General features: G+C 42.1%; 2 protein-coding genes across 5 annotated transcripts in view; one reads left to right on the top strand and one right to left on the bottom strand.

Moving 5' to 3' along the window:
- The window catches only part of EPSTI1 (epithelial stromal interaction 1), a 39,054-nt gene extending 36,624 nt beyond the window's left edge, over nt 1–2,430 (bottom strand). For 2 of the 3 annotated variants that reach the window (XM_081014998.1, XM_081014997.1), the window contains exons 1-2: nt 2,364–2,430; nt 1,166–1,349 (exon numbers count right to left, since the gene is read on the bottom strand). In XM_081014998.1, coding sequence (XP_080871124.1) covers nt 1,166–1,349; nt 2,364–2,415 — 236 coding nt within the window. In that variant the 5' untranslated portion in view covers nt 2,416–2,430. Of the gene's footprint in view, nt 1–993; nt 1,350–2,363 lie in introns of those variants that run through there. The other variant, XM_081015000.1, reaches the window with a different exon arrangement.
- On the top strand, nt 2,137–26,388 carry DNAJC15 (DnaJ heat shock protein family (Hsp40) member C15). 2 transcript variants are annotated; one of them, XM_081015062.1, is made up of 6 exons: nt 2,137–2,308; nt 16,708–16,759; nt 17,379–17,452; nt 19,303–19,379; nt 22,070–22,140; nt 26,138–26,388. In XM_081015062.1, exons 1-6 carry the CDS (start codon nt 2,213–2,215, stop codon nt 26,206–26,208), a joined length of 441 nt encoding a protein of 146 aa, XP_080871188.1. In that variant the 5' UTR covers nt 2,137–2,212; the 3' UTR covers nt 26,209–26,388. The 2 variants fall into 2 exon arrangements, with proteins under 2 accessions (XP_080871188.1, XP_080871189.1); XM_081015063.1 differs by lacking the exon at nt 2,137–2,308 and adding an exon at nt 2,703–2,721.
- The last annotated feature ends 387 nt before the right edge of the window (nt 26,389–26,775 follow it).

Below are 26,775 nucleotides of genomic sequence, written 5' to 3' on the forward strand. Positions count from 1 at the left end.
TCGGGTTTGCCAATCGTGCTTCATGCATGCGCAGAGCAGCACTTTGTCGAGTGTCCCTTTCGTTGGGATCACAGACGCAAAAGGAGGTACAACTGTACGCACAATGGCAGGCACTGTGGGGTGGGTGCAGGGCAAATGCAGCCAGAAGATCCAGGGTGGTTCCCAACAATGTAAAATACAACAACAAAAAGCTGTATAAAACAAATTACAATCCCAACTTGAGTGGGTCCTAAAAATATACATCTCAGGTGTCAAGGGGAAAAATTCAACACCACGCTTTCCCAAATGTTTCCCATTTGAGCTTGCCCAACATAATAATCTCCCCCTAAGTGGGTGGCACTGTGGGTTAAATCACAGAGCTTAGGACTTGCTGATGAGAAGGTCGGCAGTTTGAATCCCCGTGACGGGGTGAGCTCCCGTTGCTCAGCCCCTGCTCCTGCCAAGCTAGCAGTTCAAAAGCACATCAGAGTGCAAGTAGATAAATAGGTACCGCTCCGACGGGAAGGTAAACGGCGTTTCCGTGTGCTGCTCTGGTTCGCCAGAAGCAGCTTAGTCATGCTGGCCACATGACCTGGAAGCTGTACGCCGGCTCCCTCGGCCAATAAAGCGAGATGAGCGCCGCAGTCCCATCTCTGGACTGGACCTAATGGTCAGGGGTCCCTTTACATTTACCTTTAAGACAATTTGGGGGCACCAGGGGGAGAAGTCCTGTTGCACTAGCTGAAGTCCTGGTGTGGGACCGGTCAGTTGAATCCAGCCCAAAGGTTTAGTGTCTCTGCACCAACCTTACAACCCAGGTGAGAACTCTTGAAACTGCTCTGAGAAATGTCCATAAAGTTCGTAGCATCGAGTCTTTCTGAATTGAGCCGAGGGAAATTTTTGGACTCTGCATTGCATACTGAGGGAGATATGCGCCTAAGCCTTTATCATAAACACAACAAACTCACGGGTTCTTTTGTTGTGTTGGCATTTGTGTGGCAAGTCAAAACTCACCCCATTTTGTGGCCTTTCTTCACGTTGGGGTCCTTCTTTGTTTTTGTGCGCAAAGGCACCAACCGATGCTGAGGCCTTTTACTCGACATCTATTACACTTATACAAGCAGTCCACAGGTTGCTGCCAGATTTGGCAACATACAAAGCACATCACTGAGCTTCTCTGGCTCACCTGTCCCAACTGCCGCCTTCCCAGAGCCCAACATTCTGTTTGGAAGTTTCTGTCAATGAGTGGCTCCCAGCATTATCCAATAATTGCTCTTCGGGTAAAACTGTAAGATGCTTTCCACAATCTTGGGAGGTGTTGTGCGAACTTCTTGTGATATTCCATTCATACCAGTGGCATGACATAACTTCTGTGGTGGTGAGGGGGAAGGGTAAATTCACCTGACCATTCAGTGATTATTTACCGTAATTAGTTTGAAAGCATTTGTTAATTTAAGTGCGCTTACTTGATTTTTGTCCATTACATCATTAGAAAGACAAGGTTTGCTTTGGATCAGAAGTAAATAGGTAAACTCAGCAGATTGGGAGGTGTCTGGAAAGATGGCAGGGTTGTCTTACACCTCAGAAGGGTCCCCTAGCCTTCATGGCAGGCCTTTTCAAGCTGGGTCATAACAGGGGGATAGGGGAAGAAACACCAGGAAAATCCAGAACACAGATTTGATACCATGTGAACGCCTCCTGAAAAACGGAGTGAGCATTTATCAGTCCCATGCTAAGCACCTAGAGCAGAATGACCTGATTCCTTTCTTGCATCTCTTTTGTAGGGTTGCCAGCCGCTAACCCAGAGCACTAAAATCCCCAAGATAACTAGGTATTTCATTACAAGTAGGTAGCTGTGTTGCTCTGCCGCACTTGAAACAAAATAAAAAAAATTCCTTCCAGTAGCACCTTATTGGTATGAGCTTTCGTGTGCATGCACATGAAATGTGTATCTGAAGAAGTGTGCATGCACACGGAAGCTCATACCAATAACAAACATAGTTGGGCAAACTCTAAGGTGCTACGGGATTTTTAAAATTTTGTTTCGACTACGTATTTCGTTTACACGCCGCCTTTTTCCCAGCAGGGGCTCGAGGCGGCTGACTGATGTCGCGCATGCTCAGTGCAGCTTCCCCTGTCCATGGGAGGGCAGAAGCGAAGAGAGGCGCTCAGAGTTTGTCCCTCGCGGCGCGCCGTAGCCGCCGCTTTCTCCATTTCGCTTTGCCTGGATGCGATGAGGAGCGCGAAGGGCGCCTCGGAGGGAGAGCGCCTTCGCTACGCCGAGTACAAGGGCGGCGGCGGCGGCGGGCCCGGCATGAACGAGGGGCTGGTGAGTAGACGGGGTCGGATGGGAGGGGTGATGCCTCAGCGGCGTGCGCACGCACCCTGCGGCCTAGCTGGAGTTGGGCGCCCACTCGAGCGCCCGGCTGTCGCCATGGCGACGTCCCTCCGCCGCGCCTGCGCAGTAGGGAGGCCTCGTCCTGGCCTTCCTTTCTCGGTCGCCCCTCGTCATTCTTGGGCGGCGCAGGACCCGCCGTCGCCCTTGCAGACCCCGCTGGTGCTCGGGGGGCGAGAAGCGGCGGCCTCCAGCTCCTCCTCCGACGTCGTTGACTCAGGCGGCCGGTCGGCCGTTAAACTGAAGCCCTTTCGAAAAGGGAACCCCCCCCCAGCTCCCCACAGTCTCATGAGAGGAAGCCCACCTCCTCAAAAGGCCGAGAGAGACCCCCCTGCCCTATGCCAGGGGTCAGCAACCTTTTTCAGCCGTGGGCCGGTCCACCGTCCCTCAGAACATGTGGGGGGCCAGACTGTATTTTGGAAAAAAAAATGAAGGAATTCCTGTGCCCCACAAATAACCCCGAGATGCATTTTGAATAAAAGTACAGTGGTACCTCAGGTTAAGTACTTAATTCGTCCCAGAGGGCTGTACTTAACCTGAAACTGTTCTTAACCTGAAGCACCAATTTAGCTTAATGGGGCCTCTTCTGCCGCCGCGCCGCCGGAGCACGATTTCTGTTGTCATCCTGAAGCAAAGTTCTTAACCTGAAGCACTATTTCTGGGTTAGCAGAGTCTGTAACCTGAAGCGTATGTAACCTGAGGTACCACTGTACACATTCTACTCCACTGTCCCCGATTCCAAGGGGAACGCAAACCTTAGGTATGTGCCTGGAAGTCCTGGAATCTTGCCCTGCTTGGAGGTTGGGATGTTGTGTGTCCATTATGCCTGCAGTGTGAGGGAGGCTGGCATCTGCCCTTGCGGAAGCTCAGAGGGGCTGAGAGCAGACCCAGAGCCCTGCTGGGATGTGGTAGTGGACAAGTCATTCGTGGAGAAGCCTACCTGGAAGATGGCTGAGATGAGCTACAGAGAGAGTGAATCGGAAAGCAAGCAAAATGTTAGTTGATTTGCACCCTGCAGCTTAAAAAAGGTACAGGAGCCCAGCAGAACAAGCGGCATGGCACGGAGGACACAGTCATGGTGCTTTTGGTATTGCAGGAAGACAGTCTGAGCAGCACAACAACCACTGCACAGGGAGTGCCATAGCAACTTCCCACACAGTTGTCTCCGTTGCTCTATGTTCTCCCTCAACAGGGGAAAGGAGTCTGAGGGGAGGACACTAGGAGAGCCCTTCTCTCACATGCGCTCTCATAGTCACTTGTGCTCACATACCTATCAAGCACCAACATTCGGGGCTCGTCTCTTGCAGCTGCTGACCATTGCTTATTCCAGGGGTCAGCAACCTTTTTCAGCTGTGGGCCGGCCCACCGTCCCTCAGACCATGTGGTGGGCCAGACTATATTTTGAAGAAAAATAAATAATGAACGAATTCCTGTGCCCCACAAATAACCCGCAGATGCATTTTGAATAAAAGTACAGTGGTACTTCAGGTTACATATGCTTCAGGTTACGGACTCTGCTAACCCAGAAATAGTGCTTCAGGTTAAGAACTTTGCTTCAGGATGAGAACAGAAATCGGGCTCCGGCGGTGTGGCAGCAGCGGGAGGCCCCATTAGCTAAAGTGGTGCTTCAAGTTAAGAACAGTTTCAGGTTAAGAACGGACCTCCGGAACGAATTAGGTACTTAACCTGAGGTACCACTGTACGCATTCTACTCCACTGTCCCCAATTCCAAGGGGAACGCAAACCTTAGGTATATGCCTGGAAGTCCTGGAATCTTGCCCTGCTTGGAGGTTGGGGTGGTGTGTGTGTCCATTATGCCTGCAGTGTGAGGGAGGCTGGCATCTGCCCTTGCGGAAGCTCAGAGGGGCTGAGAGCAGACCCTGAGCCCTGCTGGGATGTGGCAGTGGACAAGTCATTCGTGGAGAAGCCTACCTGGAAGATGGCTGAGATGAGCTACAGAGAAAGTGAATCGGAAAGCAAGCAAAATGTTAGTTGATTTGCACCCTGCAGCTTAAAAAAGGTACAGGAGCCCAGCAGAACAAGCGGCATGGCACAGAGGACACAGTCATGGTGCTTTTGGTATTGCAGGAAGACAGTCTGAGCAGCACAAACCACCACTGCACAGGGAGTGCCATAGCAACTTCCCACACAGTTGTCTCCGTTGCTCTATGTTCTCCCTCAACAGGGGAAAGAAGTCTGAGGGGAGGACACTAGGAGAGCCCTTCTCTCACATGCGCTCTCATAGTCACTTGTGCTCACATACCTATCAAGCACCAACATTCGGGGCTCGTCTCTTGCAGCTGCTGACCATTGCTTATTCCAGGGGTCAGCAACCTTTTTCAGCCGTGGGCCATTCCACCGTCCCTCAGACCATGTCGGGGGCCGGTCTGTATTTTTTTTGGGGGGGGATGAACGAATTCCTATGCCCCAAAAATAACCCAGAGATGCATTTGAAATAAAAGCACATATTCTTGGCGGAAATGACTGGCAGAATCCGAGACCAGGGAGAAGAGTCGGTGGAAGAAGATTGGAAGAAATTTAAAGACTATTTACAGAAATATTGCAAAATTAATGAATGTTAGAATGATGTTGGATTGAAGTTAAGTGGTTTCTGGCTGTACTGGTATAAAAGAATATGGAAAAATTGGTTTTTAATACGTAAAAATTTAACGTTATAATATATCAAGATTAAAGATCAGGATTAAAAAGGAGGGAAAGGAATTGCTGGACTAACAAATTGAATTGGAATACAAAAGAGGGAGGTATGAGGAGGCCCGGGAAACAAGTAAACGTAAGAGAAGTGATGAAAAGATGGAATTGTTTTTAACTGTTTTTTTCTTTTTTGTATTTTGTATTTTTCTTTATTATTATTTTTCTTATTAATGTAATCTTTTTCTTCTGAAATTTTAATAAATATCATTTTTTTAAAAAATGAAATAAAAGCACATATTCTACTCATGTAAAAACACGCTGATTCCCGGACCGTCCGCGGACCGGATTGAGAAGGCGATTGGGCCGCATCTGGCCCCTGGGCCTTAGGTTGCCTACCCCTGCCCTATGCTCAAACTGGTGCTAGGGGGGAATTTTTTTTGGGGGGGTGTTCTTCCCAACTTCGCCACCCAATTCTGGCCAATGAGCATTGCAAGCATCTAGGCACTTTCCCCACTTGGGGTTTCTGGTGTTGGCAGTTCCTTATGCGAATTTCCACGACTTCATGAAAACATAAAAGAGTATTTCTATAGGGTGCTTACGCCTGTCAACCCATCGTGCCACTGGGCACACTGATTTGTGCAGATAGGCGAGAAGAAAAGTGGAAATGTTCTTTTGCTTTGTTAACTAGAGATATATAGCACCAGTTCTTAACAGGATTGGCTTGTGAGGCTTCAGTATTTGCTCCAGTGGCCAGATAGATGTAAGTTTTGTTATATGTTTATATCCTGCTCCCCCCCCCCCCCCAGATAGGAACTCAGTGTGACTTACAGATAAAATAGAAACAGCTAAAAAGGGGGGGGGGGGGCGAAGCAATCATTAGAAAGCAATTAAACAAAAATATAAGTAGAACAACATATCTATATGATCTATTAAAACATAGTTAATTACAATAAATACACCACAGCACCAACCCTCTGGTTTGTCATACAAATATTTTGCCTTTTACACCATTCAGTTACTAAGCTTGCTTTCACCTGCCCAACCCATTTCTGAAGCCAGTTCTTCTATTCTGCAGCCCAGTTTTGCACTTCTGTTTTCTTCCTCCTACACATTTAACATAGTTAAATATATTAAAGCAACTGGTTTTGTTCTTATTTGAGAAACAAGCTCCTACCCAGTTACAACTTTTTAATGACAGGATTTCTGTACCTGTGACAGCTTGATGACAGGCAGAGGTCAGATTGCTGGAACCTCCCCATTTCAGACATATGGTGATAAAATAAGCATCACCAGTTGAATTTCTACCTGATCTACATATGCTGCAGCCGCAGGTGCTCGCCAGGAAAAAGATGGCATTCCTATACCCAGAAAGTTACCTAGAACATGTTACATACCTTTCTGTCACAGCTGATAAGCTGATGAAAAAGCGTAAATACAAAATGGGCATTTTGAGGGATAGTCATGTTATATTACATTATATAAATTTATATTAAGTTTGTATACCACCCTTTCTTGCAAATTAATACTATGGCATTTTAAAGACGCGGGTGGCGCTGTGGGTAAAACCTCAGCGCCTGGGACTTGCCGATCGCATGGTCGGCGGTTCGAATCCCCGCGGTGGGGTGCGCTCCCGTCGTTCGGTCCCAGCACCTGCCAACCTAGCAGTTCAAAAGCACCCCCGGGTGCAAGTAGATAAATAGGGACCGCTTACCAGCAGGAAGGTAAACGGCGTTCCGTGTGCTGCGCTGGCTCGCCAGATGCAGCTTGTCACGCTGGCCACGTGACCCGGAAGTGTCTGCGGACAGCGCTGGCTCCCGGCCTATAGAGTGAGATGAGCGCACAACCCTAGAGTCTGGCAAGACTGGCCCGTATGGACAGGGGTACCTTTACCTTTACTATTTTAAAGACTTAAGCAGCCCACTTTGTCAGACTGCTGTATGCATCTGATGAAGGCAACTGTAACCTACAAATGTTTGTTTTGCTTAGGCTACAGTGTCATAGGTCTGGCATCTCCTTGTTTTATTGTGATGAATCCCTAATACTGGAGCCCCATTAGTTGTATTTTTACAAGAAAACATTACTTAGTGGACATGGCAGCCATCAAGGGAGAGAGGGAGGGTAGGGCTTACATTAATCTTTATGTTTTAAGAGATTCTCAAATTCTGGATATTAAAAGGAAGGTCTGCAAAATGAATTAACATTTACATAGTTAGTTTTCCACTGCTATCTTGCAAATCGAAAGCATGCTGCTGGAGAGACTGCTCAAAAATAATGAATCACAATCCCATTTGTCTGAGAGTAAGCCTTTTTGAATTCAGTAACATCTATTTCTATTTAGAAATGATTAGAATTGTGCTCTTAGGCCCGTTCTTCCAATAATTTTGATTTAATAGGCAAATTTAACTGTGACTGCAGTACTTGCTGAAGCTGCGACATATTGGGTTAAGAGTATATATAGATATACATACTGGTATTTATAAATACTTATTGTTGGTCACTATTGCTGTGGCTGAGCCCCATTTATTTATGTGGTATCCAGTTAACAATTGCTATTTAAAATGTGATATTAAAAATGTGTCACTGATGTGAATTATGCATTAATTCACATTTCAAATTTTTTTTTACTGTAATTGGTAAAATGTGTGACTGAATTGTAAAATATATTAAAACGTTGACAATATACAAAATTCATTTTTTGCTTTGTAATCTTGAAGAAGAAAAAATGGTGACTAGGCATTTCTTTGTTGCACCTGTAACCTAGCTTTAAGGGGCCATTTGGCAAATAGCTTACATATCTGAGTTTCTAACACTGCTCCAATGAGACTGCATGATTTAGGTAGGAATATATCAAAATGAAATGTCATGGTAGGCTTGGAGATTGTAGGCGAATAAAAATGTGTATTATGTAAACATTTTAATTGCAGGGTTGGGATGCATGTCAGTCTTTCATTGCAGAGAGCAATAGAGCTGGTCAGAAACCTAAATGACATTTACTTTAGTTGCTTGCTGCCATATTGGGCCACTCAACCACCAGTCCCTTCCTCATCAACTTCTGTTATCTGTTTTAGTTTTGTACTAATATACTATGAACCTCTTGATCACTTAACACAAAGTACCTGTTTTCTTCTGGCATAGATTGGAGGTCAGGGGCAACAAACATAGCCTTTTCCCATTAGCAAAATGAACAATCTAATTACCTTGTGTCTCTTATTGTAAGAATTAATGTTTGTAAACTGCTTCAAGAGGTTTAGATTAAAGATGCCATACAAGTGGAAAGAATTAGTCTTGAAAATGATGAGTTAGGTTTTTGAAACCAGGCAAAACATGACAAGAATTCCAACAGCGAACTGTAATCACTTGAAGTGGTGCATCTGCTGGGGTGTTAAAGAATATTAATGTGATTTCTTAGGGAATGAAAGCAAGCGCTGAATCAGTACAGCATATTCACTCTATGCAGGGCCATAAAGTCTAGCCACGTTAACAGGTGAGATGAAGTTTGTTAGAATTTCTAAGTTCATCCTGTTTAAAGATCTGTATGCTGGAAAGTATTACTACCATTTCACAATGAGTTTATAGAGAAAAGTTACAATTTACTTCAATTAAATTAAATGCAGCACCTTTAAAGCTCTTTTGCATTTTAGCTTAGAACAGTACCGAGTACCTTTATTGATAGTTTCACATGTTATTTATTTACATGTGACTAGGAAAAGGAAGTCTTAACAATTTTATTTTCTGTGAAATCAATATTATTAGTGCATCAGAGAGAGAATTCTAGAGTTGGAAGGGACCCTGAGGATCATCTAGGATCATCTAGTCCAATCCCCTGCCATGCAAGAATATGCAGCTGTAAATGTTCAGCAACTGTATGTGTGGATGATACAAAAACCTTAAATCTCTTTAAGCAGAAGCAAGCAATGTGGAAATTAGACATATGGCAAGAAAATAATTGAATAGTGCTATAGGATTTGGGCTGGTTCTTGCTGTCATTGAACACTTTAAAAATTGTTTTAAATGTGACCTTGCATTTCTCATTGAATCCATGTTTATAGCAAGATTTCTCATACTGCAGTTTGTGGAAACACCACTGGGGATACATAAATGGTTTTATAGTTCTTACTGGCAGTAGACCTTTAAGTTCTGAGGATTCCTGACTTTGCAAGATTTTGCCTTTGATGGTGGGTCAACTGCATATAAGAGCAATTTTAAAAAACAATTGATACAGTTTAAAATAACAGCACATATGTAAAATCGCTTCAAATCCAGTGCAGACAGCAACTAGGGAAAAGATCTTCATTTAGAAGGCTGGTTGAAAGAGGAATGTCTTTAGCAGTGCCAAAAGGTGGTTGCGGCTGCACTAAAGGTCCTGTTCCAACATTGTATGCAATTGTGTGCAATGGCGCTCCTAATGGGTTGGAACTACAGGGTATCCTCTCCTGTGGAATGTGGTGATGGTCTTACCCCCTACATAGTCAACCCATCTTGTAGATATTATCATGGTCATGGGCCGTGTAGGGCTTTGTACGCCAATAACAGCACCTTGAAACTAGTCTGGTAGAGAATGGACAGCCAAAGCAATTATGTCAGTAGCACCATAATACGATGGTGATACAGTGGTACCTTGGGTTACATACGCTTCAGGTTACGGACTCCGCTAACCCGGAAATATTACCTCGGGTTAAGAACTTTGCTTCAGGATGAAAACAGAAATCGTGCGGCGGCAGCGCAACGGCAGCAGGGGCCCCATTAGCTAAAGTGGTGCTTCAGGTTAAGAACAGTTTCAGGTTAAGAACAGACCTCCAGAACGAATTAAGTTCTTAACCCGAGGTACCACTGTATACTGCCCCAGTGAGCAGTCAAGCTGTTGAATTTTGCAGTAGCCTCAAGGGCAGCCCCATATAGAGCACACTGCATTGCGGTAATACAGTGTTCTTGATAGAGTTGTGCTCCTGTTGAAGTAACAGGACTGAACTTGAAAATGGGAGGCTTTGTTATTTGAGGCCCAGATGGATTTGGTGATGAAGGGCCTATATCTTGCTGGATCAGGCTTGCCAGCTATAGCCCTTCCTGGACTAGAGTAACGTGGCTCCAGTTATTCATGGTTTAATAACCTCCCAGCTAGTTGACACTTAACACAGTCTTATGTGGACCTATCCTGGAATAGGGTCTGGAAGCTGCAGCTGTTGCAGAATGCAGCCACAAGTGCTTTTTTTTTTTTTTTTAATTGGTTTTAATTCATTTTGTAACATCATACAAACAAACAAAAAACATACATAACACATTCACACCAAAAAAGAAAAAAAAGTACATAAAAAAATTAAAATGGACATAAGACAACAACAGATTGACTACATTAACTACATAACATACAACACTGACTGACTTCCCTTCATCTCGGTTTCGGAATGTGTTATAAGATTTTCCTATCTGCAGTTTCTTTTCCTCAAAAAAAATCTTTACATCACAAGTGTTATATCACACCTACTGTAATTTTTAAATGTTTTACCTCTATTTCCTTGTATGCCATAAATTTATTCCAATCTTTATTGAACTTTGTGTCTTTTTGATTTCTTATTTTCTGTGTCATTTTTGCCAATTCTAGATAGTCAAATAGTTTAGATTGCCATTCATTTATGGTTGGGATTCTTGGTGTCTTCCAATTCTGCGCAATTAGAGTTCTGGCGGCCACTGTCGCGTACTGAAAAAGTGTTTGGTCTTCCTTTTTGATTTCCTCTCCAATTATCCCCAGCAAAAAGGCTTCGGGTCTTTTTATAAAGGTATATTTAAAGATTTTTTTTAGTTCATTGTAAATAGATTCCCAGAATTTTCTAATAGGCTCGCACAACCACCACATACGATAAAAATCGCCCTCCTTAATCTTGCACTTCCAACATGATTTAACACCAGTTTTATATATTTTTTCCAGTTTTACGGGCGTTACGTACCACCTATACATCATTTTATACATATTTTCCCTGAGTGTTGTACATGCCGAGAATCTCATACCTTTATTCCATAGTGCCTGCCATTTATCAAACTCTATGTTATACCCAAAGTCCATTGCCCATCTCACCATTACCTCCTTTACTTCTTCATCCTTGGTGTCCCATTCAAGTAACAGGCTATACATTTTCGATAGAAGTTTTGTTTTGCTTTCTAGTATTTCAATCTGGAATCTAGATTTTTTCTCACTTATCCCATTTTTTTTATCCTCGGTCCAGATAGAATTGATTTGATGAAATTGGATCCAACCTGTCAATTTGTTCTTTATTTCTTCATATGGCCTAATCCTCCAACCGGTCTCTGTTTTTACTAATAAATCTTCGTAGGTCCATCTTTCTCCTTCAATATTTGTTTTTTTTAATGTCAGGATATCGATTGGCGAAAGCCACCAAGGGGTATTCTGTTCCAGTAATTTTTTGTTTCTTTCCCACACCTCCAGCAGTGGCCCTCTAAAGATATGGTTAGAAAATCCTTTGTGGATCTTTCCCTTATTACGCCATAGGTAAGCGTGCCAACCGAATCTTAAATCAAATCCTTCTAAATCTAACAGATCTTTATTTTTTATAATAATCAAATCCTTGACCCAACAAAGGCACGAGGCTTCATAATACAATTTTAAATTTGGAACTGCGAATCCTCCCCTATCTCTTTGGTCTGTAAGTAATTTGAATCTAATTCTTGGCCTTTTTCCTTGCCAGATGAATTTAGAAAGTATTTTCTGCCAGTCCTTGAATATTGATGTTCCCCTAATTATTGGTATATTCTGAAATAGGAATAGCAGTTTCGGTAGTAGACTCATTTTTATTGCCGCCATTCTTCCCGACCAGGAGAGATTTATTCTGCTCCAGGTATCTAAGTCCTTCCTTATTTCTTTCCAAGCGGTTATATAATTATCTTCCATCAGATTAATGTTCTTTGTCGTTAACCAGATTCCAAGGTATTTTACTTTTTTGGTTACTTTAATTCCAGTCTGAGATTCAAGGTGGTTTTTAACCTTCTCTTCTACATTTTTAGTCAGCATTTTAGTTTTTGTTCTGTTTAATTTAAAACCGGATAGTTTTCCAAATTCTTCTAACAGATCTAACACCTTACTGACACTCTCTTTTGGATCCTCCAAAGACAACATAAGATCATCAGCATAAGTTTTCAATTTGTATTCTTTCGCTCCTATTTTTATTCCGCGTATCTCTGAAGTTTTTCTTATCTTATTTGTAATTATCTCTAACATCATAATAAACAGAAGGGGTGACAGAGGGCACCCCTGCCTAGTGCCCTTCGAGATTTCAAAGGGTTCTGTTAAGTTATTATTAATAATTAATTTAGCACTTCGTTGTGAATAAATTGCTTTTATTCCTTCCAGGAATGTGCCCTCTATCCCTGTCATTTCCAAACATTTTATAAGAAAACGCCAGGATACGTTATCGAATGCCTTTTCGGCATCAATAAACAATAAAGCTGCAGGGATTTCATTTTTGCATTCTAAGTACTCAATAATATTTATTGTATGTCTTATGTTGTCTTTTATTTGTCTATTGGGTAAAAAACCAGCCTGGTCGGTATGGATAAAATTAACTAGGCATTTTTTAAGTCGAGTCGCCATTATATCTGCATAGATCTTGTAATCATTATTCAATAGTGAAATCGGTCTGTAATTCTTAATGTTTAGCCTATCCGAGTCAGGTTTCGGTATCAGCGTAATGTATGCCTCTCTCCATGACGCTGGTGTTCTTCCTCCTCTTAAAATCTCATTCATTACTTCACATAGCACTGGTGTAATAAGTTCTTCTAGGACTTTATAATACTTGGCCAACAAACCATCTGGGCCTGGGGCTTTCCCCAGTTTCATCCTCTTTATCGCCTCTTGAATTTCTTCTGCTTTTATGGGTTTATTTAATAAACTTCTTTCCTCTTCCGATATACTATTGATTCTGTTTTCTTCTAGATATTTTCCCATTTCTATTTCATCTTCTTCTCTTTTATATAGGTTTTCATAGAATTTAAGAAAGCTCTTTTTTATTTCATTAGGGTCTTCCAAGATTTGTTCTTCTACTTTTATTTTATTAATAAGATTTTGTTTTCTTCTTTTTCTCAACTGCCACGCCAGGAACTTTCCAGTTTTGTTTGCAGATTCGAAAATTTTTTGTTTCATTAACTTAATTCCCCATTCTACCTCTTGATTTATTAATGTTGAATATTGTGCTTGTATCATCTTATACAGTTGCTTGTTCCCTTCATCACTCGGTTTTTCTATCAAATTCTTTTCACATTCTCTCAATTGAGTGATTAGCTCTTCCTTTTTTTGTTCTCTCGCCTTTCTTCTTTGACTATTTTGTTGTATCAAAAAACCTCTTAGCACTGCCTTACTGGCATCCCAAACTATATCCATGTTAGTCTCCTTGTTAATATTTAGATCAAAATAGTCTTTTAAGGTAGTTTTAGCCTTATCAATCACTTCTTCTTTTTCAAATAAATAATCGTTCATTCTCCATCTGTGGATACCCTGGGTCTTCCAATTTAAATGTAATATTATTGGGTTGTGATCAGATAGTGTTCTGGGTAGTATCTCACATTTCGACACTCTTATTGTTAATTCTCTTGATATCCATATCTGATCCAACCTACTCCAACTCTGATGCGGCTCTGAGAAATGTGTGAATTGTTTTGTCATGGGGTTTCTGAATCTCCATATATCTATTAAATCTAAGTTTTCCTCAAGGTCATTAAATGATCTCGGAAGTTTCCCTTGATTTAAGTTCTTCCTTTTCGAGCTTCTGTCTAATTCCGGTTTTGGCACTCCATTTAAATCTCCAACTAGGACCAATTTGTGATTCTCTAGATCTAATAAAACTTGTTCCAATTTTTTTAAAAACTCCATCTTGTTTGTATTTGGCGCGTAGACCGTTACCACATTAAGTTTTTCTCCCTGGTAGTTGATTTGTACTCCTAGGATTCTTCCTTCCTCATCCTTACATATTAATTTAGGTTCTAATTTCTCTTTCACATAAGTTACCACCCCTCTTTTCTTCTTTGAGGCTGAATTGATAAATTCTATTCCCAACTTTTTATTTATTAAAATATGTTTGTGTTTTTTGGCAACATGTGTTTCCTGGCAACAAATCACATCAATATTTTTTTTCTTTATGATTTTCTCAAATTTATTTCTCTTGGACTTTTCATTAAAACCGTTCACATTCCACGACAGAAATTTAAGGGTCATTTCGACTAACTATACTTTATCTTAATTTCCGATTTAAATTCTAGTGCCTCTGTTTCCAGTAGTCTCCACCTCTTCCCCCTCCTCTTCCTCTCAAGTGCTTTGAACAGTACAACAAACGGGACTCTTCAGGAACTGCACTGGCCAATTCAGGGTGTTGATCTTAATGTATAAAGCCCTGAACGACTTTGTCACCACTGGAGTTGGTGCTGCAACTATTACTTTTGCTGGTGTGTTGAGAAACAAAGTACAGTCATACCTTGGTTGGCGAACGGCTTAGTTGCCAAACATTTTAGCTCCCAAATGATAGAAAACCAGAAGTGCATGTTCTGGTTTTTGAACAATTTTCAGAAGCTGAATGTCTGATGCAGCTTCCGTGGCTTCCAATTGGCTGCAGGAACTTCCTGCAGCCAATCGGAAACCGCACCTTGATTTTTGAATGGTTCCAGGAGTTGAATGGACTCCCGGAATGCATTCTGTTCGTCAACCAAGGTACGACTATACATGAATGCCTCTCCCCATATCTGCCAATCCAAGCCTTGCTATCTTCAGGGGAAGCCATATCCTACCAATGGGTATAGCTGATATTATGGTGATTCAGGATACAGTCTTCTTTATGGTGGCACCTCATATGTAGATGTTCCACCATTTTGGAGGTACAGTTTTATCCCTCATCAATGATTTCTCAGTGGCAGCTTAAAACAGATATTATCAACCCAGGCATTGGGTATGTGTGCAACCCTAAGCCTGCTCATTTTTTAATGGTTGGGTGCAGTGTTTTTAATCCTGTTAAATCTAATGTTTATATTTTGTGATATGCAGGTTGAAGAGTGGTCTGAAAGTAAAATAAAATGTGTAGAATCTTGGTAATAAACCGTCATGGTTCCATGTTTCCCAAAGTATGGAAATTGCTGGAAGCAGAAACTCAGGTGTATAAGCTAATTGCCAAATGGTGCCTTAAACCTAGGTTGCAGCTGCCACGGTGTAATGTCCAAGCGCTTTTTTGAAACTGTGAAATTTATCATTCGTTTCTAGGTTTCTATACTGCTTTATATTTTACAGAAAAAATATCACAGTGGTTTACAACACATTAAAACATCAAACAGAGCAATCTGGAATAAAACAAATTCAAGCTTCAAGGGAAATATTTCAGATCTTTCACAAAGTGACATTTTGCTTTCCCCATATTTATTAACTGCTCAGTTTATATAGCTGCTCCATAGCAGAAGGACTACAGGGAGCCAGGAGGTGTAGCGGTGAGAGTGTCTGACGAGGAGATCAGGGTTCAAACCCCATTCTGTCATGAAGCTCACTGGGTGACCTTAGAGCATAGTTGTCAACTTTTCCCTTCTCTTGCGAGGAATCCTATTCGGAATATGGGAATTTCCCTTTAAAAGAGGGAAAAGTTGACAGCTATGCCTTCGAGTCAGTAGCAACCTCTTAGCCTACCTTTCAGGGTCGTTGTAAGGATTAAGGTGGGGGGGCGACCATGTACAGTGGTACCTCGGGTTAAGTACTTAATTTGTTCCGGAGGTCGGATTAACCTGAATTATAATTATAATAATTATATTATTATTATTATTATTATCATCATCATCATTATTATTATTAAATTTAATAATTTAATTTAATTTAATTTAATAATTTTATTTAATTTAAAATAAATTAATTTAATAATATTAAATATAATATTATTAAATATAATAATTATATATTATTAAATATAATAATTTTATATTATTATATAAAAATATAATTATAATAATGAATTAACCTGAAACTGTTCTTAACCTGAAGCAGCACTTTAGCTAATGGGGCCTCCTGCTGCCGCCGCGCTGCCGGAGCCCGATTTGTGTTCTTATCCTGAAGCAAAGTTCTTAACCTGAAGTACTATTTCTGAGTTAGCGGAGTCTGTAACCTGAAGCGTATGTACCCGAGGTACCACTGTATTCCTTGGAGACAAAGGTGGGATATAAATGCAATAAATAAGCTCTGCTGCTGACCTACTTAAGAAAGCTGGAGAGGCAAGCCAGAGGGAGATGTCTGTCGCCAACCTAGCAACCAGAGATCTCCATGTAGTCCCAGTTGGACCCTTGTCAGTCGCAAAAAGCGTCTGGTGCCTGGGAAATTTCTAACAGTGGCTGGAAGTGAGAGGTGTGGTTCAGTCTGCGGAAAATCCAGTTACATCAGGCTTGAGATAGTGCTGCAGGGAAGATTTTGTGGGGAAAGGAAAGGAAGTTGCCTAGTGAGCTGTGGGCAGGGCTGTATGTACTGTGCCTTAGAAAACCTATTAAGTATAACATATTAAAATACTAAATATTGAAACCTATAAATCTGGTGTCAATATTTAAAATTACTTGGACTCCTTTTGAATTTTCCTCCACTGTTTGTTATATGTATTGCCAGCTTGACTAGTTCCAACTTAATACATTCCTATATAATTGTATTATGTTATTATTTTAAACAGGCTCGATCTATGATAAGTATTGGCCTTGGTGTTGCAGCCATTGCTTTTGCTGGTAAGTTGGGGGGGGGAGACAGTGTGTGTGTGTGTGTGTGTGTGTGTGTGTTTAGAAACAAATGTGTCACCCATTACTGCATTTCTTAAGACAAACTGAATAGTAATGGAATGTGTTTTAATGAGAAAAGGACTTGAACTTCTTTTTATATTGTAATATTTTATATTTTATATATTTATAATGGGCCCGCTGGGCCCTGGATTGCTTACTCTAGCTAGCAGTGTCTCTCCAGTGTCCTAAGCAGGAGGCTTCCCAACCAAGGAAATAAATCTGAGTAGAAAGATTTCCCCTGAAATTCACAAGGCAGGTTTATAAAAGACTTGCTTATTAACATAAGAATTTTGCTATTCCTAATGATTCTCTTAAAAGACAGCTTTCCTGGCGATGCTATAAATGGGAGATGTGCCTGCCAGCTCATCGTGGTGCATTGCTGGGCTTGCCTCCAAAAGCAGCCACTCAGGGAACGTTTTGAATCAGGAAAGGGCAACAATTTGGACCTTCAGACAAATGAGATGAAAAATTGGGTTCTTCTCTGTTTTCTTGCAGAAATTACTGTTGCTGCATGCTTGCTTAGCAGATGAACAGATGTTAAATTGCCTTTTGTTTCAATATTTTATAGGTCGTTATGCATTCCAGCTCTGGAAACCACTAGAACAAGTAATCATGGAAACAGCAAGGAAAATTTCAGCCGCTGTAAGTTTAGAGCTCAGGTCTCTCTGGTGAGATTATAAGCTTGAGAGAGACAGAGATAACGTTGCAGGATAAGTATACCTAACCCTGACCCAACTAGGTGATGACTACAATAACAGAACAGGGACTCATTGACTTCCTGTCCCACCATGGCTGTAAGTCTGGGCAGTCAAGGGACTCTCAGGTATATGGTTACCACATTTCCTTTACATTTATTCCAGTCCTGGGTGGAAGTGAAACCTGGGGGTGCAAGGCAAGCAGCCAGCCTACTTGTCCTTCACTAGAATCCAAAGTAGTTAGCTTTCTTCTGTCAAATCCCACTTATACCTCATGTAGCATTGAGCCAAAGGGTCTAGGGCAGATGACAGTATCTCCTTGAGTCTTGCAAGCAATAGCCAATTTTAAGAAGCTTGTTTAGAAAAGGCAAGAGGACAGGCGTAAAAAGCAGAATTAAGTTTTAAGAAAAATAACATTTTAGTTCAACTATCCATTTCATGTCTTCCATATTAACTTTCCCCCCTTCTTTTGGTTCTGTGCACACATGTTTTCCCTAGGTCTTGCCAATCATATCTTTTTTAAAATTGTGCATTCAAATAATGGCTTGAGATAGTAAACCATTACTATGCGTAATTCCTACGCATTTCTACAGAGCGAATAAGTGCATCCTTCCAATTTCCAGTTTTACTCAGTTTAGTTGCATAAATCAGGTTCCAGATCAACTAGTTCGCTTGGAGGAAATCTTTTGATCCCTCAATGCAAATGAAATTAGATTCAAAGGGACTTTGATCAATATTAAAGCTACAGCTTTAAATAGAAGTTCAATATATTCAGAATCACACAAAACGTAGGAAAGAGCACCCTACTAATACTTTAGGACTTAGGAGTTAAGAATCATTTTTTAAAACTACAAAGAGACCTTATGACTTACTTTTTTCTCTCAGCTATTGTGTCAAATATGACTACTTTACAGTAGATACAATATGATTTTATCTCCTCTAGCAACAGCAAAAGTCTTGTTCCATTGATCATATTTCAAAACCAAATCTGATCTTTTTAAAGCAGAGGTTGGATGGCCATCTATCAGAGATGCTTTAGTTGAGATTCCTGCATTGCAGGGGTTGGACCAGTTGACTCTCAGGGTCCCTTCTAACTAGATTCCATACCACTTGCCACATCAGTCTGGAGGCAGAGTAACAACACATTTATAAAATGTACTATTCACATTAAAATCAATATACACAGGGCAGAGTTGAAACATAAACAGTCTGTTGGAATTAAACACTTGTAAAGTCCTGGGGACATAGATATATTCTTAGTAGGCATCAAAACTTCATCAGTGTTGGCACCTGCCTGAGCTCAGAGGGGAGGTGATTTATTAAGAAGGGTGCCATCACCGAAAAGCCTCTTCCTCTGGATGCCTCCTCAACTGATTGTAACACTTGAATAGGGCAAGAGAGGTGAAGATGCTCCCTTACATCACCTGCTCCCAAACTGTTAGGGCAGGCATCGGCAACCTCAGCCCTCCAGATGTTTTTGGGACTACAATTCCCATCATCCCTGACCACTGGTCCTGTTAGCTAGGGATCATGGGAGTTGTAGTCCTAATACATCTGGAGGGCCGAGGTTGCCTATGCCTGTGTTAGGGCTTTACAGGTGAGGACCAAAACCTTAAACTTGGCCCAGTCGGTTATTGGTAGGCAGCGCAGCTCGTTTGAGAGCAATGCCGTGCGACTGCCGCATGACAAAATGTTGAGTTGCCTAGCTGCTACTTTTTGTCCTAGTTGCAGAATTGAATCAAGGTCATTATACCTCACACACAGATCAAATTACTTCATCTTGTCTCTCCCATGCAGAATCTTTCTTCCTATTATAAAGGCGGATTCGAACAGAAAATGAATCATCGAGAAGCTAGTCTTATTTTAGGCACAAGGTAAGTGTTTTGCATTGAAACAGAATCTATTCAGTGCCAAAGCCTGAAAGAAAAGTGGTGTGAAATGTGGGGTACACCCATCTTATCCAGTAGTTTTATTAAGGATAAAAAGCACTAAAAGAAGTGGCCTGCAAAAATTACCCAGTTTGCTGTGTTGAAAGAACTCTTGGTATTTATTTACCTTTATATACTTGTATACTTCTGCCAATAAATTCAAAATAGCTTACAAAATAAAAAAAGTGGCTTATACTAAATTGAAGAGTACAGAAAGGATGAAGATGGAAGGGGGAAATTAGCAAATTTGGGTACTAATTCTCCCGTATTAAAAACAGTTTTAAGTGGCGCATTCAGTTATACTTCTGCAGTTTTGCACATGTTTAATTCTACATGATTCAGAACATGGATGACTTAAAAATCTATGCTTTGTGCACGTGAGCTAGTCAGAAGGAATCCTGTGTAGACTGAGTGTGTAACCTCTGTATGGGTCAACCAGTCATTTGGGGACATTTCCTCCCCCCCCCCAGCAGCGCATGTGACCCATTCCCTCCCCCTCCCACCCTTCAATATTTACCTGATAGGCCAGCCCTGCTAAGCAGCCTCCCAATTTCCTCCCCCAAGCCCATGATTATTCACTCTGCTCAGTTCATTAAACTACACGGCCCAATGCCTACAAGCGGAACTACATTGTAACAAGCGCTCAGTCTCCCGCGCACCAGCCATGTAGACCTGGATTTGTGGGCGTCAGCCCTACTCCCAGCCAGGCTAAAGGTAAAGGATTTTCCCTGAAATTCACAAGGCAGGTTGTGACCGACTCTGGGGTTGCAGCGCTCACCTCGCTTTATTGGCCAAGGGAGCCAGCGTACAGCTTCCGAGTCATGTGGCCAGCATGACTAAGCCGCTTCTGGCAAACCAGAGCAGCACACGGAAACGCCGTTTACCTTCCCGCCGGAGCGGTACCTATTTATCTACTTGCACTTTGAGGTGCTTTCGAACTGCTAGGTTGGCAGGAGCAGGGACCGAGCAACGGGCGCTCACCGCGTTGCGGGGATTCGAACCACCGACCTTCTGATCGGCAAGTCCTAGGCTCTGTGGTTGAACCCACAGCGCCACCCGCGTCCCCAGCCAGGCTACTGTTCCGCAAACATGAGCTCTGAGAAACAGATTGGAGTAAACTTTGTGATGGCCTCACTGAAGAGGACACACCAGTTGCCCCCCACAAACAGCAGCTATCCAAACAACAGACAAAGGGGATGAGGCCCTTGCATAGATCTCTGGGCTGGATATTCCCAACAGGGCTGCTGCAACACAGCAGTGCCCAAGCTGGTGGACCTGTTGGGAGAAAGATGTACTCTTACAGCCTGGTTTGATAGTCCACTCTCTCCGCTGAATGGTAAGAGTTGGAAGGCATCCCGAGGGTCGACTGGTCCAACCCTCTGCAATGCAGGAATCTCAACACGCGGTCCCCCATCCAATTTGAAACCCTGCTTAGCTTTGCAAATGTGCTAGCAGTTTTATTGCTGCACCACTAGGAGGGGGTTTCTCCATCTCATGCTCCAGCAAGACACTTTCTGTCAGTGCCGTGTGTTTTGACTGTTGGCACTGCTTGCATGTGTCTCGTACCACTGATCAGCACAGGTGAATACTCGTGTAAATGTGTGTAGACCACTCTCAAAAGATCCCCAAAACGCAAAGCAATGGATTACTTTGAAACTTCATTCTTCAAGGATGTAATACTGTCGCTTCCCCACCAGATGGCAAATACCTCTAGATGTTGAAACAAAATGAAAAAAAATCCTTCCAGTAGCACCTTAGAGACCATAGAATCATAGAATCATAGAGTTGGAAGAGACCACAAGGGCCATCGAGTCCAACCCCCTGCCAAGCAGGAAACACCATCAGAGCACTCCTGACATATGGTTGTCAAGCCTCTGCTTAAAGACCTCCAAAGAAGGAGACTCCACCACACTCCTTGGCAGCAAATTCCACTGTCGAACAGCTCTTACTGTCAGGAAGTTCTTCCTAATGTTTAGGTGGAATCTTCTTTCTTGTAGTTTGGATCCATTGCTCCGTGTCCGCTTCTCTGGAGCAGCAGAAAACAACCTTTCTCCCTCCTTTATGTGACATCCTTTTATATATTTGAACATGGCTATCATATCACCCCTTAACCTCCTCTTCTCCAGGCTAAGCATGCCCAGCTCCCTTAGCCGTTCCTCATAAGGCATCGTTTCCAGGCCTTTGACCATTTTGGTTGCCCTCCTCTGGACACGTTCCAGTTTGTCAGTGTCCTTCTTGAACTGTGGTGCCCAGAACTGGACACAGTACTCCAGGTGAGGTCTGACCAGAGCAGAATACAGTGGCACTATTACTTCCCTTGATCTAGACCAACTAAGTTTGTTCTTGGTATGAGCTTTTGTGTGCATGAACACTTCTTCAGATGCTTTGATATCTCAAGAAGTGTGCATGCACATGAAAGCTCATACCAAGAACAAACTTAGTTGGTCTCTTAATGTGCTACTGGAAGGATTTTATTTTTTTTGTTTCGACTACGGCAGACCAACACAGGTAGGTAACAGGTAGTTACCTACCTGTAACTACCTCTAGATGTTGTTTATCAGAAGAAAACAATCTTGCTAATTTAGAGCCCGCAAGAATCTTTATTTATGGTAAACACTCTAAATTTATCTTTACAGTCCATCCGCTGGGAAGGCCAAGATTAGAAATGCTCACAGACGAATCATGCTTTTGAATCACCCTGATAAAGGTAAGCTTTGCGTTTCATAAATATTAGTTGATAGGTAACGTGCTGCCAGACCTTCTCTCTTCACATGTGTATGAAGCAAAACACTAATCACTAACTTCACAAATGCGCTGCAGTGCATTTCAAAACATATCTTGGAAGTGTTGCCTGCAGTATGAGACAGATTTGCATCCGGTCTCTGTGATCCAAAGGAAGGAATGTATAGCTGCCTTTGGGGTCATTTACTTGATCACAAACTAAGTAGCTGTCAAACATAGCGTGAAGAACCACTGTGTGAAGTATCTCGCTTTTGAAGAAGGGGAAACATTAACCATGAAGCTGCAAAAATCCATGTCTATATGAACAGAGTATGTGCAGCCATAAATAGACAAACACATTTTTGAGCAGAATGTCATACAAATGTATGTACTAGATTTTAGCGCTCTTAAAAACTATAAAACCAGGCACAGATGTTTTAACTAGCCAGGTTTTTAATGTATGTATCTCCCCAAAAAGCTCTTATTATAACTTTAACTACACTACAGCTGGTTGAGAAGGAAAGCCCATATGTTCGTTGCTGTTTGTACTTTGATACAACAGATGGTATAGAGTTGCACAGTATTTAAAAAGCCAAAAGGGGGGAAGTGAAGACTTTTATATCTCGTTGACAGATTTATAGTTTATTCCTTCTCATTTCAGGAGTATAAAATTAATTCTGACCTCATTAAGGTGAAAGGTGTGGAGCACACCATTTCTTATTTCTTCCTGCCCCTCTTTTTACTAGTAATTTATTCATTAAATAAATCAATAAAATTGGATTTACTCTGTAGATGCAGGAACAAGACAGTGATGGAAGAAAACGCATTTGGAGGCAAACAAAGAAGTGTAATTCTGTGGTCAAAACACTGCTGCTTAACACCTTGGAGAGTCACGGGCAAAGGGAAGAGGTTTGCAGTTCAGCTGCAGTGAAGGGGGAGTTGCTATAGCACAAAACTCTAATGGCTCCCCAGCACCCACATACACATGTGCAGAATGCTTTTGAGACAGAACCAGGCACAATCCTTCCTTCCATTTCACCTAGCCCATCCATCATTCCGAACCATAAAAGGGCTCGACATATAACAGATCTCTTGGCCCAGCATGAAGTTTTAGTTGTCCAAGCGACCTTCATGGGATTTTTCCATTCCAGTTTCCCACAGGAGGTCAAGCTCATTCTGCTAGTTTTTAGGGGCTGGGCCTTGACTAAGACACTTCTGCTGGCATCAGTCAACTTCCTAGACATCAATCATTGTCAGCAACAGAAGCCGTGGCAGCTCCAAGAGCAGTCGTGGGAATGCTGCAGGTACAATGTCTTGCGCAATGCCAATTTCCTTAATGGAGGTTTGCTTTGAAAAAGCAATCGCAACAGGTGAAATAACATTAGATTCAAATATTAGAAGAGTTGAAAATACACAGCTGACAATTGTAGATCATATCATGTTTTCATATCTGTGGCCTAGTTTGTATTTTTGCTCTGTCTCCATGCCTATAATCCTCTGACGGAGGCCGTATTATAGCCAGTTGTAATATGTCCCTGCATGGGACATTTTGAGAGGCTGTGGCAATAATCTCTATGCTGTGTAAGCTATATGCTGCTCTTTAGTGATTCCAAGGCTAACACAGATAAGGAACATCATCTGCTTGGGATTCTCCCAGTTACTGCACTTTCAGCAATGAGATTTGAGGCCAGCCAATTTACATCATTGCCTTGGCGGAGTAATATTGTGTATTCAGGCATTATATACCTGAATAAACGTTGGGGCAAGTTTCTGGCGTAGATATTTACACGCTCCTAGACACAGATAAAAATATATTGATTAGTGACTACTGCAAAATCTCCTGATGGGAGAACATAATACAGTATCAAAGAATCACGAGTGTTGTTGCTGTTACATCCATATTCCATGATATGTTTTTTATCTACCAGGTATTTCTGATCCTGTTTGTCGAGATCCTTATCAGGAGCATGTGCAATGCAACACTCCCTGCCCCTCTTCAGAGTTTGGGGCTTCAGGGTTCTCCTTTTACCCACAAGATACCCCACTTCCACCTCACCAGAGCACAGTTTCCTTCCTCGTCTTTCACTTGTTTTTCTCTTCTTTCCCTTAGCCCACCTGTATAGCAACATCCGCCCAATTTTCTAGCCCCCTCTCCCTCCCCACATTAACCAAAGGTGATCCAGACACCTCACTTTGAGAAGCTGTATCCTGTCGACATGTACTAATTATTTGTGGGTTTTTTCTGTTCCTGTTAAATGGTGTAAAGGCACTATGGACTTCACTTCAGTATGCATGTTAGGATTTTGTTGTGTGCATGCTCAGATTCCTGCTGTGAAAGTGCTGCAGAGTGTATTGTATCTTTCCCACTTGTCTTCTTGCTTCTCTGATGCTAACATAATGTTATACAAGATGTGGGGTGTACAAAATGTCTTTGCCCATGCAAGGTTTCATGTATCCTGCGGCATCTTGCTTCAGATGGTGTTTATTCTATGCAGGGGCCTATATGCATGTAGCATTGCACAACTTTGCTCCTTCCTTCCCTCCCGACCCTAAATGCAGAGGGGTCAGCACGTGGATTAAAAACTATAAAAAGAAGGGAACCAAGTGCAGGGTTCTCATAGCATAGTAATCTGTAGATGGAATTTCTATTGTATGTGATTCCTCCGAGCAGATGCTTAGAAAAGGTTGTTTATAACGTTCTGCAGTGGAAAGCACATTGTCCCAGAAAAACATCTAGGTGTTTGTTGCTGCACGGTGAGCTCCTGACAACAGACCTTTGGTTGTTATTTTCAGTGGCAGGAGGCAGATGGTTGGCACTCGAGGAGAGTGAAAAAAACAAACATCGAGGCTGCTGAACTGTAATCAGATTGTTAGATGGACTGGAAAGCAGTGGCAGCGTTGAGGACGGGGAAGAAGAAGGCAGTATTCTGTGCCTAACAGCATTAATGTGATGCATTTGGCTGGTATGCCTGTGCCTTAACTGAAAAATGGGGCATGTTTGCAGTGCACACCTAATGATTCTACGTTAAAATATTCCTGCTGGAGTTTCCTTCAAAGCATGCTGTCAAAAATAAATTAAACATGGTGCGGTACCTTAATCTGCCTGTGGTCTGAGGATTTGATGCTGTTACTGCACAACGATATATCTGTCCTTGTGGAATTGATCTTGGGAAAGCAATCCTAACTTTCTTATGATGGAGAGCAGTGTTTCCTTGCCTCTAGGTCAGGAGTGGGGAACTTCAGCGCCTGGTGAAGAGCCTCATCCATGGCTCTGCCCACCACTGGCATGCGGCCCCTGAAAGGCTGCCCATGAGAGAATATGGCCCTGGGGTTCTAAATGTTCCTTAGCCTGACATAGACTTCAAAGCCCAGCACTGGCCTGGAATGACTTTGAAGAAATCAGTGCTTCACTTCATTCATTCATTGAAAAGATATTGATATTGCTCTTCAGCAGAAGTTTTGGGTCGGCAGCTTATTAAGAAGCCTGGGAAAACACAACATCTTGTCTGGTGCTGAAAGTGTGTTGGCACCAGGTAGGCCTCACTGGGAAGGGTTTCACAAATGGTGTGCCACCACTGAGAAGGCTCTGAATTGCAACACTCCAAATTTTTGCTTGTGGATATTCCAGAGAACCCACTGCCTAACAAAACGAGACATTAGCCAGTCAATAGATTTAGGAAAGTCAGTTGTCTTGTGTCTTAACCTGAAATGCTATACTATACCTGGGAGTAAGTTGAACCCTAGTGGACTCTAATGGAATTTACTTCCAAGTAGACATGGATAGAATTGCGCCATCAGAAAAAGCAGTTTGATTGCCCTTAGGATTGTGGTTCATTGTGATACTTGTGTCAATTTCTTGTTAGAAAGTTAATGAAACTTGGTGAGATGGCATGTGAAATTTACTTTCCATAACTGCAGAGTAGGCTTATTGTTAAATCCAGCATTATGTAGTCTTCACTTTATTCTCTCTTCTCTTTATTTAGGTGGCTCTCCTTACTTGGCAACGAAAATCAATGAAGCGAAAGATTTGTTGGAATCAAGCAGTAAACATTAGGGCTCCAGGATTCTGTTTCGTTAGGAAGCATCATAGATCGTTCAGCTTACTCCTGTAAAGCAGCTTTCTGTTTTGTGTTAGATGCTATTGTTGGATCTGATCTTCAGCTACAGTGTATTCAGAAAGTTGAATTTGTAATTTCAAGCACTTAATAATAAAATTCACTTTCAGTATTAGAAACCTCACATGTTCCGTTCTTGTGGGAAGTATATTTGCATGGGTAATAAACTCCCCCCCCCCCGGCCCTTGCATCTGCCTCTAGGAGCCAAAACAGTGAGAGACATCAGCAATGGCAGCCCGGGTGAGGAATGCAATACAATATAAGCTTATTATTCAAGCCAAAGTCCGTAGTAAACCTGCAGCAACCTTACCAATAAAACAACATCCAACATTGATGAGCCAGCATCCATGATGTAAGAGAGGTTACCAGAGAAACTGAGAAAGCCAAATCTAGGTTGATTTCAAATAGAACTTCTGAATCGCCACAACAATTTATAGTGATGTTATCTAACTCCTTTTTCCTGGTTTTGTTTTTGCAGCCAGTGCATAGAGTGCCACTTTGTATGT

Source organism: Podarcis pityusensis (assembly GCF_964106645.2).
Source record: "Podarcis pityusensis genome assembly, chromosome: 7".
NCBI lineage: Eukaryota > Metazoa > Chordata > Lepidosauria > Squamata > Lacertidae > Podarcis > Podarcis pityusensis.

Excerpts from the sequence above, each read along its gene's own strand:
- DNAJC15 (XM_081015062.1), top strand. The coding sequence starts at position 2,213 with ATGAGGAGCGCGAAGGGCGCCTCGGAGGGAGAGCGCCTTCGCTACGCC. Across the intron at positions 16,760-17,378 it reads TGCAGCCATTGCTTTTGCTG|GTCGTTATGCATTCCAGCTC; the intron begins GTAAGTTGGGGG and ends AATATTTTATAG. Across the intron at positions 17,453-19,302 it reads CAAGGAAAATTTCAGCCGCT|AATCTTTCTTCCTATTATAA; the intron begins GTAAGTTTAGAG and ends TCTCCCATGCAG.